Source organism: Puma concolor, chromosome C2 (assembly GCF_028749965.1).
Source record: "Puma concolor isolate L17-30 chromosome C2, mPumCon1.1.hap2, whole genome shotgun sequence".
NCBI lineage: Eukaryota > Metazoa > Chordata > Mammalia > Carnivora > Felidae > Puma > Puma concolor.
This window is the reverse complement of record NC_141675.1, coordinates 10222706-10234851: the sequence shown is the minus strand read 5'-3', so window position 1 is coordinate 10234851 and position 12146 is coordinate 10222706. Positions and strand designations below refer to the sequence as shown.

Genomic DNA, 12146 nt, shown 5'->3' with positions numbered 1-12146 from the left:
TGTGCTTTTAATTGACCTCCCGGTTTTCCTTCACTTTAGGGACAGCCGGTCTGGCCGGGGATGTGATCGCCACCAAAATCGTCGAGCTGTCCAAAAAGAACCGGGCGCTGATGGCAGAGTCAGAGGGTGCGAAAACCAGAGCGAAGCAGCTGAACAATCGCATCCGGGAGCTGGAGCGGGAAGTGAGGGGCCTTGGTCACTGCCGCCTCTGGAGGGGACTCCCAGGACCCTGGGCCACTCCTCCAGAGAGGGAGCCACACTTAGATGCTTTGGGTCCCTCTGAAGGGCTTGTGGGTCAGTGTTCGCTAAGAGTTCCTCAGTCTTTGTCACGTCCTGAGAGGGGAAAGTGTGTCAGGAAGCAAGAGGGGCGCAGGGCACGGGGAGGCAGCCGGCATGGCGGTTAGGACGCCGACCCGGAGCCTGACCACCTAGAGGTGAATCTTAGCTCCAAAGCTGCCTTACTTTGTGACATTGAGCAGGCTACAAACTCACTGTGTCACATGACAGTAATAAGAGTACTCACCCTAAGGTTTTCTGAAGATTAAGTGTAAAATGCTTTGACCAGTGCCTGGCAGGTAGCAAGTACTAGATAAATGTCTGTTAAACGAATTAACAGGGAACCTTGTGCCAGGGCACTCTAGCAGTTGGTCTCACTTTTGCCCATCTTCCTCTTTCTGCTGCCCCCTGCCCTCCCACAGCTAGTCACAGACCCCTCCAGTCTTGCAAGGACACAGCCCAAGCAGTTCATGGTCCCTTAGGAGCTGCAATGGAGCCCATATGCAGACCATCTGACCAGACCTGCGTTGCGCACGTGGACAGGGGACTGTGAGGCTACCCCGTCAGTCAGGAGCTGAGCTGGGCTACCTCCCATTGCCTGCCATCTGCACGGCCCCATACAGTTCAGATTCCCACATTCACACCCTGCCAGCAGCTTCCTGCCCTTGCCCACTGTGTTCTAGCTACTCCATCCTGCTCGATGGGCCTCAGATTCTCCTTATATGGCTAAAGAAGCTGGAGCTTAAAGAGGTTAGGGGGCTTTCTCAAGTCGTACAGCACGTGGTGGTGCTGCATCGCAAATCCAATTCTGTTGCCCCCCGAAATTCTCCTCAGTTGCTGTGGTAAGGCATTGAATGAGAGCTTCTTTATTCTATAACAATTTGTTTGAGATCCATCTCAGGCTCTGTGCCAGGCCCCGTGGGGGGAGCAAAATAGGCATGGGCCTTGCCTCCTCAGACACAGACCCAGCCCCGAGGGCCTCGTAGAGGAGTAGGTACACACAGTGGGTCCATGGAGGATAGGAAGGGGCCACACTGGGAAAGGGGGCATGGGCCCCCGTGCAGAGGGCCCAGCAGATACCAAGACTCTGAGTGGGGAAGAAAGTCTGGGAGGAAACCCATGTGGCCAAGAGTGAAGCAAGATGAGGTCAGAGACCACACCCCCAGCCTTGCCAGACACAGTCCGGTGTTCGTGTGAACAACTGGGAAAGCAATGAAGGGTTAGTTGACTGTATGCAGTGCTGGGCTTGGCTACAGGCCATGAGCCCATGTGGCAGGTTTCTTTGCGTCTCTGACCCTGTCTCCTCGTCAGTCACATTAAGTCCATAGTCCCTTTATGGTACGCCTCCCAGACTGTGGACAGAACTCTGGGATACAGACCACGGCTGCAGTATTATTATGTGTTAAGCTGTTAGTGAATCCTGGTGCTACTCTAGTGTGTAGTTGGGCAGTGAGGCCGACAATCAGTTAAACCCTCTCTCATCGCAGCAGTTTGTAGAGGAGAGTTCTTCCATTAATGGTCCTAAAGTGAGCTGAAGGTGAACCACACACCCATGGCGGCACCAGGGCACTGCACTCAGGCACGGCAGTTGCCAAGCAGAATCCAATATTAAGTGCGAGATTTACTTTTCAGCTGCAGGCGGCCCAGGCCAGGCTACCAGCCAAGGCGGCCACCGACGTGGGAGCCAAGGCGCCGAGGGCTCAGATGGGAGACAGAGCCTTGGTATGAATTCTCTTCTGTGCTGGGGAGTCTGGGAGGCAGCCGTGGGCCTGGGTCTCCCGTCCTCTATGTGAGTATAGGCGCCTGTGTCCAGGGTCCACCTCCCTTGCTGAGCCAGTGCCCACCATTGTGGCATCCTCAGAGCAGCCATCAGGGAATGAAGTCCCGTGGCCTGAGGCCAAGAATGCCCCAGTGGAGTCTAGGTCTAATTCTGATTCAGTCCCTAGAGAGAAAGAACAGGAGGGGCCTGAGGACCCTGGAACCCTAGAATTTAGGGACCAGCAACGAAGGCCTTGTCCAACTGGCCTCCCACTCTCAGCCCAGCTGTGTCCTCTACAGCATTCTCACTGGGGAGACATCCAGCCTCTATCTTACCCCAGGGACAGGGAGCTCACTAGTGCCCAGCCCTGTGTGTTGGTGGGGGGGACATTTCATATTGTGAGAAGTCTTCCCTTTGTACAAAGTAAAAGTGACTATTGGGAATGGCGGCTTGTCCCTCAGATTCCATTTTGCTCAACCAGTGTGTAGGGCATGAAACCCAAGAAACAGAAATTGCAGGCCCATGAAAGGAAGGCAGTCTGACCCTGTGGGTTACCAGGGGGGAGCATGGAGCCCAAGGCAGATAATAAATAGCATCAGAGTCTCAAGAACAACCCAGGAGGCCTCTCCAGGGGTTTTTCTTGGGAAGCCAGACCAGTTGGAGATACAGGGAGCCAAGCCTTAGGACTCCCTGTTCAGTGTTCCTTTTCTAGTCTCACCTCCCTTTTGCCTACAATGCAGAGTAAAGCCACCTCATGCCTTTCTTGAGGAGAATTAAGCCCTCAGTGTATAGTGATAGGGCCCTAGGTTCCAGGAGAAGAACCTAGTAGAGTGAAGGCTAGTCTTGTATAAACCTGTCTTATTGGTGGGAGGGCTCTGCCCTTGGCAGGGGCTGTGCTTATAGGGCCTTTCCTGGCCCCAAGGGACACTGTTCAGCTGCTCCTGCTTTATCCAGAACACTGAGCACTTCCACGTCCCTGACTAGTCTGCCACTGATGAAGGACTGCTTGATTGGTCACTTGATTGAGCCCTGTGACTCAGGGAATCAAAGATACGGCCTCTGTCCACAGGGGAGCCCAAGAGGGGAGATGAGCAGCCATATTGAAGGAAGGAGGGGGACAGGGCCTTCAGAAAGAGTCCCAGGGGCTCAGAGTTCACAAAGAGAGCACACCATGCGAGGCAGCTAGGAGGTGGGCTGGAGGAAAGTTCCTGAGATGGGCCTTGCTGGAGAAGGAGGATGGAGGAGGGCCTTCCAGCAGAAGCTGTGCAATCCGAGGCTGAGAGTCTGAGAACCTGTTCTGTTTGCTAGCTGGGTGTCGGCTGGACAACGTCTGGCTGCAGCCCACAGCCTGAGAGGGGAAAGGGGAATGTCAGCCAAACAAGGCTAGCGTGGGGTCACCCACGGAGGGAGGCCTTGACTGGCAGCTGGAGCAGGAATTTCAGCTTTGCTCCGTGGCCGAGGGGAGCCTTGTGGGCTTCTGATACAAGAGTGGGTGGTGGGCCGCAAGCCTCAGCTCAGCAGTAGCCTGTGCTTTCCAGGGTACCTCTGATCAGAGAGACGACAAAAGCAACACCCCCCTCACTGGACTGTTTGGGGCAGCCCCAGCCTGAACCACACTCCAGAGGCCTGCATGCTCACTCCTCATTCTGGCCCCCGTGTGCCAAAGCACATTCCAGAGTGGAGCTGAATGCCTTGTCTCCACTTGGCACAGTCAGCATGGGGCTTCAAGGGGCTGTGCCGTGAGCAACATTGGCATTGTCTGTGCCCCTCAGACTACATTTCAGTTATTCCCTCAAAGAAAATAGCCCAGGGAATGGGAGGCTTATACCCATACTCAAGTCCCCCACAAAGCCTGTGGAATTTCACTCTGGGCTGAAGTAGCCCTGAAATGGCAGGAGGCGGGGGTGCAGCTGTCCAGGAGGAGAGGGCTGGGGGGCTTGGCAGAGCAGAGGGGTGAAGGCTGTTATGCATGCGGGTCCAGCCCTCACTAGGACACTATCTAGTTCTCAGCCCCCTTTGCCAGCTGCCCCCTCAAGCCAGGCTAGGCCCCCAGCCCTCACACTGCTCTCTGTCAGAATCTGCCCCAGAAAGCATCCTTTACGTGCATTATCCTATCGACACTCATGGCATCCTGGAGGCTGGTGTTGTATGGCCCTATTTTACAGATGAGGAAATCAGGCTTGGGGAGGGGTGTCTGTCATTGCCTGGGTCCTAGATCTGGGTCCAGGATGTGTACTCTTTCCATGCTCTGAGCAGGGTCACAGCCATCACGTGGGACACTCATAAATAGAGCTCCTGCACCACCACCAGGGCCAGTGGGGGTCATGGCACCCAAGACCTGACAGGCAGGGGTCACTTGCCAGCCTGGGGCAGATGTAAAATAGCACACGAGCAGGGAGAAGGACGGCAAGTAGCCAGACAGGGGGAAGGACACACACACACACACACAATTTTTTTAAAGATACGTTTGCGTTCTGTCTAAGTTCCCAGTTTACTCTCTGTTCACATTTGTTACTCTGTTTAGCCTCATGGTGGAGCTGCGAAGAAGCAGGACAAAGAAGTATTTTTATACCCGTTCCACAAACGAGGAAACCAGATGAGGCCAGACTTCTCGGGCTGTGTGTCCAATTCCTGTTTCCTTCACCAGTGGTTTTCACCTGGGCTGTCCAGAACCTCTGGGGTCCAGGGAACCTCCCAGACCCAACCTGCGTGGCTCTGCCTTCCATGCTAGTGTTCACAGGAGGTTTTGTGTGTGGCTGCTGAGGAAAGATCAGAAGTCCACTGCAGCCCCCGCCCTGCTTCCCAGAAGTCCAGCTCACCTGGTCTTTGGGGCAAGAGCAGATGGTCTTGGCATCACTGCCCGATGGGACTTTCAGCCCACTGGTGATGCGTGGGCGCCAGAAACAGCTTCAAGTGGGAGAATCAGCTAGTGCAGGGGAGGGACCAGGCTTCTTCTAATCTGACTTGTGTCAAAGCCAGTCAGCTTTGTGCCCTTGAGCAAGTTACTCCCCCTCTCTGGGCCTCATTTTCACTACTTATGGAAGGGGTTTGGATGGGCTGACCATGGAATCCCTTTAATGCCAAACTTTTTTGAGTCTCAGAAACTTATACTGAAGACAGAGAAATGGGCAGCGCATTTTTTTAATAATTTTTTTTTAATGTTTATTTGTTTTTGAGAGAGAGAGAGAGAGAGAGAGAGAGAGAGAGAGAGAGAGAAATAGTGCAAGCCGGGGAGGGGCAGAGAGAGAGAGGGAGACACAGAATCTGAAGCAGGCTCCAGCCTCCGAGCTGTCAGCACAGAGCCTGAGGCAGGGCCCGAACCCACAAACCGCGAGATCATGACCTGGGCCGAAGTGGGCACTCAACCGACTGAGCCACCCAGGTGCCCCTGGGCAGCACATTTGAGAAAAATTTGCATCCAAATGGTTTAAATCAAACATTACTAAAAAAATAAATAAATAAAAGACATTGCTGAGAGTTCCAGCAGGCAGTTTTCATGGTTGCTGCAGTTCTGCAAGCCACAGAAATGGAGTCTTTGGGGGTCAAACTGGGTCCTTATTTCTATTTAGTGAGTTCATTGCCAGGAAAGGGAGCCCCAGGCCCAAGCTGATGGTTCCAGGGGAAGGAGGCCCCGAGTTAGGATGGTCACCGTCCCCCTGCCAAGTTGAGGTTGCCTTCTGTGCATGAACTAGTCCCCTCTTTATTCTGAGTGGAGACGGTTTAGCTGCAATGCCAGTCTTTGGAGCACAGCAGAGAGTGCCCACACCTAGGGGGTGTCTGGGAGGTGTGCGGCCTGCGGGCTTTCTCCAGGGGCTCCCCCTTCTGTGGTCACTGCCTGTGTCCGTGGACGTGCAGTACTCTGAGCAAAGGGCTTGGCGCCCAGGGTTGGGTTGCCAGGATTCACGTACACGCTCCACCTTCCCCAACCGGGTCTCCCCAGCCACTTCAGCATCCTCTGCCTGTGCACCTGACAATAGAACCTGCCTCACAGGGGTGCACGGGGATTACATGAGTTGCTCCATGTTGAGCACCCAGCACGGTGCCTGGCACACACCTGGCTGAATGGAGGCTATGATTATTGCTACTATTAGGCAACAAGTGACTACTCTCTCCTCTGTCCTTCCCAACTAGCCAGAGACCCCAGAGGTGAAGGTCTTGCAGGACAGGCTGGCAGCCACAAACCTGAAGATGAGTGAACTCCGCAACCAGATCCAGTCGGTGAAGCAAGAGCTCCGGATGGCCCAGAAGGTATTTCAGAGCCAGCAGTCAGGTCTTCCTGTATGGCTGGGATTGGGAAGAGCATGGCCAGGACAATGGGTTCCATTCAGGGGCAGCAAGTGCTTGGCCCCATGAGCATCATGCTGCTTGCTCTGGGTCAGGTTCCAGGTCCAGTAACTTCCTTCTGTCGGCCCTTGATATTGACCATTGGTGAGTGGGGTTGCTGGCTGCCTGAGGGGCCCTCGTGGTGCCCTCGTGGTGCTCTCCCAGCCCTGGACAGAGAAGGACAGTGCCTTCTACCCAGGGAAAGTGCTACAGACTTTCCTTATGCTACGTGCACCCTAGTAGATCCCGGGTCTCTCCTTAATAAGCCACCTTGGACTTGGAAGCCTGCCAAGACTTGCCTCCTGCCCTCTGCTGTCTGTGATATTAGAATATGAATAGGTTGTTTGTGTATTAAAGGCCCCTTTCAAAGAAAAATACTTAGACTTGGGATGCAGGCCCAGCTGGTTCATTATTTATTTTTATTTACATAGTGAATTCTCTGGCATTTGTCTTCTCTGCTGGAACCACTCAGACTAGCCAAGATTTCCAAAACAGTGTTCTATTGTGGAAACAAGCGCCGGAGACCGGGTGCGCTAGATTGGGTTCCCATGACAGGCTTCAGAGGGGCTCTGGGCACCAGCTGGAGTGTTTTGTGTCCACCTCAAAGCCTTGAGGTAGGGCCTGCACACCACCGTTCAACAGCTACAATGTTGGGCCCTTCTGGAACCAAACACCCCCAACTGACGTTCGGTAGCCCTCCTCCTTGCTGTGCTCAGACACGGCCCCTCGTCGGTGGCTTCTTACAGAGGTCAAGGCCCTGTGGCCATGTACTTCCTGTATCTATGCAGAATGATCTCAGTTTTCAGTGACAGGTGAACAAATTGAGGAAGCAGATTTTGGTCAACTTTGCAGTTCACTCATCCCGGAATATGTCAAGAGCAGAGAGGGCCGCCTCTGGGCATTGTTGGCAGTCCCTTGTCGGCTGTAAGCATCGCCAGGAAATGCTGGGGCCGGTGGGATTCCTGCTTTCCCAGGGACAGCGGCTCTGAGAACATGGCCAGCTGGCCCGCGAGGCAGGAGGAAGGTGTGTAGGCGGGGGCCAGGCCCTCTGGGAGCCCCATGCACCCTTGCACTGCTCCTTAGTAGGAAGGTGTGTAGGTGGGGGCCAGGCCCTCTGGGAGCCTCGTGCACCCTGCACTGCTTCTTAGTAGGGCAGCAGTATTAGGGCTCTTGTGGGGCCCTCTCTCCTGGCCTCACTCGAAGGGCCTGCCGTTTTCAGGTTTTGACCAGTGAGGTTGGGGAAGATGTGAATGTCCAGCAGCTCCTGTCCTCTCCTGGGACCTGGAGGGGTCGGGCTCAACAAATTCTCGTTCTGCAAAGCAAGGTGAGTGCGCTTCCTCTGGGCCCGAACAGAGGGCTCAAAATGCCCCAGAAAGGCTGACGCCGACCCACATTAGAGGCACAGAACCCTAAAAAGGCCTTGAGGCACTACAGAGCATGCTTGCAGGGCTGCGTCGTCTTCCATTCTCCCCCACCAGCCTGATTTTAATTTGTTATTTAACGAACAGGCATTTATATAACACTTACCATGTGCCAGGCCCTGGCGCTTAACAAATGCCAAAACCTTTGATTTATTTTACCCTAGGCATATTTTCTTCCCTAGTTCATGTAAATTTGCGTGACTGTTATCCTTGCAGGCTTTTTCCAGTTTTGTCCAGATGCTTGAGGGCTTTTGAAAGTTTCAGTTACCCAGTAGACTTAGTCTTACCCCCCTCTTTATGTTCTAAATATTTCGGAGCATCTCTGGAGGCTAAGAGCTGCGGCTCCAGAGCCAGGCTGGCTTGGCTTCAAATCCCAGCTCTTGAGTCACCAGCTGTAATGGCCTTGGGCAAGTTCATTCTTGTCTCTGTGCCTCGGTTTCCTCATCTGTATCCTGTGGATAAGGATAGGAGCCACCCCACAGGCTTGTTGGGAGGACTGAAAGAGTCTATATGTGTAAAATGACCAACGCAGTGCCTGGCATGGAGGAAACACTGTACAAAGGTTAGCTGTGGCTATTTTCCTTTTTTGCCTTCAAACCAAAAAACACAGGAGTAGGTGTGTAACTTCTACTATTTGCCAAGCACATGGCCTGCATCCCCAGGGACTTTCAAGTTCACAGTTCCTGGGTGGCTTTTGTCCTCAGGGCCTCATGGGGATCCTTGAAGCCAATACGAAGGTGCAGAAAGTCTCCAAAACACTGTAATTAATGACCAATGCGTGGCCTTGGGGTTCAAAAGACCCCAGTTTGAGTCTGCCTTCAGTTGCTGGTCTATAGGTTCAGTGACCTTGGGTAAATCACTTCTTCGCTCTGGGCCTCTGTCTCCTCACCTGTAAAACGGACGGTGTTGTGGATTAAATGAAATAACATTTGTAAAGCACCCAGCACAGTGCCTGGCCATAATAAGCACTCAGCACGTTTGTCGTTACCATTGTTAAGCTGCATAAATAAACGATTAAAAGTTTCATACTGTGTTCTCTAATGTTTAACTGGAATTACCACACATTGCCACACGAGGGCGCTGATGTGTGCTTTCAAAAGCATGCTGTGGAATCCTAGTCAATTTTGCCCCAGCATAGGTTTACCCAACTGTGTTCCATCATTTATGTATCAACGTGGAAAGCAGGGTTAGAAGGACCCTAGGCATTATTCACTTCAACTCCAGTGCAACAAAGCCATCATTCTGTGGGGTGACCTCTACCTGCCACTGGCCAAGAGCCTATGAGTGCTGGACTGTGAGCTGTGGCCCACCCGGGCCAACTTGGGGTTTCTCAATGTTGCCTAATCCTAAAAATCACCCATAGCAGGTGATTAAAATGCAGGTCCCCGGGTCCTTCCCCTGGAGTTCTGACTTGTTGGTCTGGAGTAGGCCCTAAGATTTGTCATTCTAAGGAGCATCTTAGGGGTTCCCAGGCTCAGACAAGTTCAGGATACTGAATCCTTATAACTTTATACGGGGTGTACCCTTAGGCCCATTTCACAGATGAGGGACGCGAGATTCAGAGAAGTTAAGTAAGCTGTGCACATTCACACAGTTAGTGAGGATCTGAGCTGGTCTCTCAGCTTTTAAACGCCGTCCTCCCTCTGCAACATCTCCTGCAAGTGGCCAGGAACCCGTGGCCTCCCAAGTCTTGGGTGACCTGTCTGTTAGAGAGTTCTTCCTTGTACTGAGATCCTCCAACCTCTCTCTCCAAGGTTCCTGGAGCCACTCAGCTGCTTCTTGGTCTCAAATAGCCTCTAAGGGATGGAGTGATTTTTCTCATTGTCCAACTAAATCCCCCTCGCGTCCTCCCCTGTTTTGCTCAAGATGCCGCCTCAGGTTCCTCCCCCACCTCAGTGCCCCTCATATGGGGTTTCTGCGTCCATCAGACCCTCCCCTAGTGGGATTTCCTGTTGCACCGCAGGACAGCCTCTGAGTGGTTGAGTCTGTGGGTGCAAACCCACTGTGGAATGACTAGTTTACCGCTCTCAGGTTCGTGAGCTTGAGAAGCAGTTGGGACAGACCCGGAGCCAGTCTGCAGGAACATCCAGTGATGAGCCGTCTGTCTACCCAGACCCAAGGAAGCTGTCTGCACAGGAGAAAAACCTGCTGAGGATCCGCAGCCTGGAAAGGGAAAAACAGGAGGGCTGGGAGGTAATGATGTCCAGGGAGGAGGTTAGTCGGGCACGTGGCACCGGGAGAACATGGCCACCTCTGCAGGGCTCTGAGGCCCATGCGTTCATGAATTCTGAGTCACCCCTTACAGGCAGGAGACACCTGGGGTTTGGGGCACCTTAGTGCATGTTCCTCACATCCTGTCAATCCAGCTTGACACCCTCAGCCCATTTCATGAGCTTTAGGTGGCCCCATCCTGTCTGTTCTGGAGATGTTGGACCTGAAATTGTCACTGTAAAACGAGAGGAGAATGTCACGGCCCAGAGTGACGACCCAGGGACAGCATCAGGTGGGGCTCAGGGGAGGAGAGCTCCAAGCTGTGGGGAGGTGGGCAAGCTGGGACCAGCACCACACGCATCTCACTGGCTGTGTTGGGAGTGGCAGAAGCCAAACTCTGTCAGGCTTATGCGACAAAGAATGTATTGGCCCATGTAGATGAACAGTCTAGAGGTGGTCTAGCTCCAGGCACAGATGGATCCGGGGATCTGGGGACTTGGTCTTAACACCACTTTTTCCAGACAAGCTTCATTCTCTCCTGTGGGGACTCCTGGTAGTCCTAGTTTCTATCTTCCAGCCCAGCCCCCACAAACAAAGGGCTTCTCCTCCCCAGTAGTTCCAACAAAGTCCCAGAATTAAATGTCACTCGGCTAGCTTAGGCCATGTCCCCATCCCCGAGCCAGTCACGGCAGTTATGGTACGGGATGCTTTGACCGGCCAGCTTCAGATAGATCCCCTCCCCTGGGTCTGAGAGATGAGTCAGCCTCTCAAAAGTGGGCGTGAAAGTGGCGAGCGGGGCTTTCTCAAAGTAAGTAGAGGAAGCAGCAGGTGCTGGGAGGCTGGGCACACCCACTCCTCGGCACTGGCCATGGGCTTCTTAACAGTGAGGCCTTACCTTTCCATCAGGAGACTTCCATTTATGAGTGCCAACTCTGGGCTAGGCCCTGTGCTAGGAACGTTGTGACCATCGCTACGTCATACCCCCAGCGTCCTAGATCATCAGGTGTGAGGAGGGAACAGTGGGACTGGAGAAGCAGGCAGGGCCAGGTCCTCCCGGGCCTTGTGTGCCGGCCAGGGGGTTAGGCTTTTGTCTTGAAGGAGGTGGAAAACCACCAGAGGGTTTTAAGTTGTGGAGTTGTGGAGGGACGCAGACTGCTATGCATTTGGGGAAGGTCACGTGGTCAGGTATAGGGGGCTAGGTTGGAGGAGGTATGGGAGGCAGAAGCAATAATCCACTTGAGACATGACTGAGGACCTGAGCCAAGGCAGTAAGACTATAGCCAAAGGCCAGACAACCTGCAATATTTGAGGGTCGACTTCACAGGGCTCAGTGACGGGATGGGGGGTGGGAAGCAGAAGGGTCGTGAAGGACTTCCAGTGAATGTCACAGGTGGGTAGAGGAGACAGGGAGGAGATTCAAGGGAGATGGGGAGCTGGGATTTGAAAATGTTGGGTTGGAGGTGCACCTAGCTCAGACTTACACATTCACCCAGAGCAGAGTATGTTGTAGTTGTTGAACCAATCACAAGCCACGATGCGGGTAGAAGGAATCTGTTCCCCATGTTCACTTCCTCTGCCAGATGCCCACTAAAGGTGAGGCAGCAGAGCAACAGGTGAACAGTGGCTGCCTCCTTGCAAAGATCAGAGGCCCGTCACCTCCTACTATTTGTCATTTCTGTAAATCACTTCCACAGGGATCTGAAAACACCTTCCCAGTGATAATTAACCCTCAAGACCAAAGCAGATTATGCCACCTAATGCCTAAACCCTCCTCAGTGTCGCAATCTCGGCTCCTGATGGTTTATCTAATCTGGACTCTGTCCCCTCACTCGCTGTGCTCTAGTCACACATGTTCTGCCCCGGGGCCTTTGCTCTTACCCTCATTTCCTTTAGTCTCTGCTCAGACGCCACCTTTTCAGAGAGGCCTTCCTGGACCATGCCATTGTCTCCCCGCCCCCCACCTCTCCCCTTCCCCACTTTTCAATAAGCATTCCGTCACCATTTGACATCTGTCTTCCCAGCTAGGATGTTAGCTCCTTCGGGAGAAAGACTTTGTTTTGTTCTCTGCTGTATCCCCAGCACCTATAGTAATGTTAAATACATAGTAGGCCCGCAGGGAATGTTTGAGAGGGGAGGGGAGGGGAGGGGGGGGAAAC

General features: G+C 53.4%; 1 protein-coding gene across 2 annotated transcripts in view; it reads left to right on the top strand.

Annotated features, from left to right (window-relative positions):
- Positions 1-12146, top strand: part of CCDC13 (coiled-coil domain containing 13) — a 53403-nt gene that overhangs the window by 20215 nt on the left and 21042 nt on the right. For both annotated transcript variants that reach the window (XM_086720557.1, XM_086720556.1), the window contains exons 4-8: positions 40-182; positions 1909-1998; positions 6167-6283; positions 7578-7682; positions 9811-9972. In XM_086720557.1, the coding sequence (XP_086576683.1) occupies positions 40-182; positions 1909-1998; positions 6167-6283; positions 7578-7682; positions 9811-9972 (617 nt within the window). The remainder of the gene's footprint in view (positions 1-39; positions 183-1908; positions 1999-6166; positions 6284-7577; positions 7683-9810; positions 9973-12146) is intronic.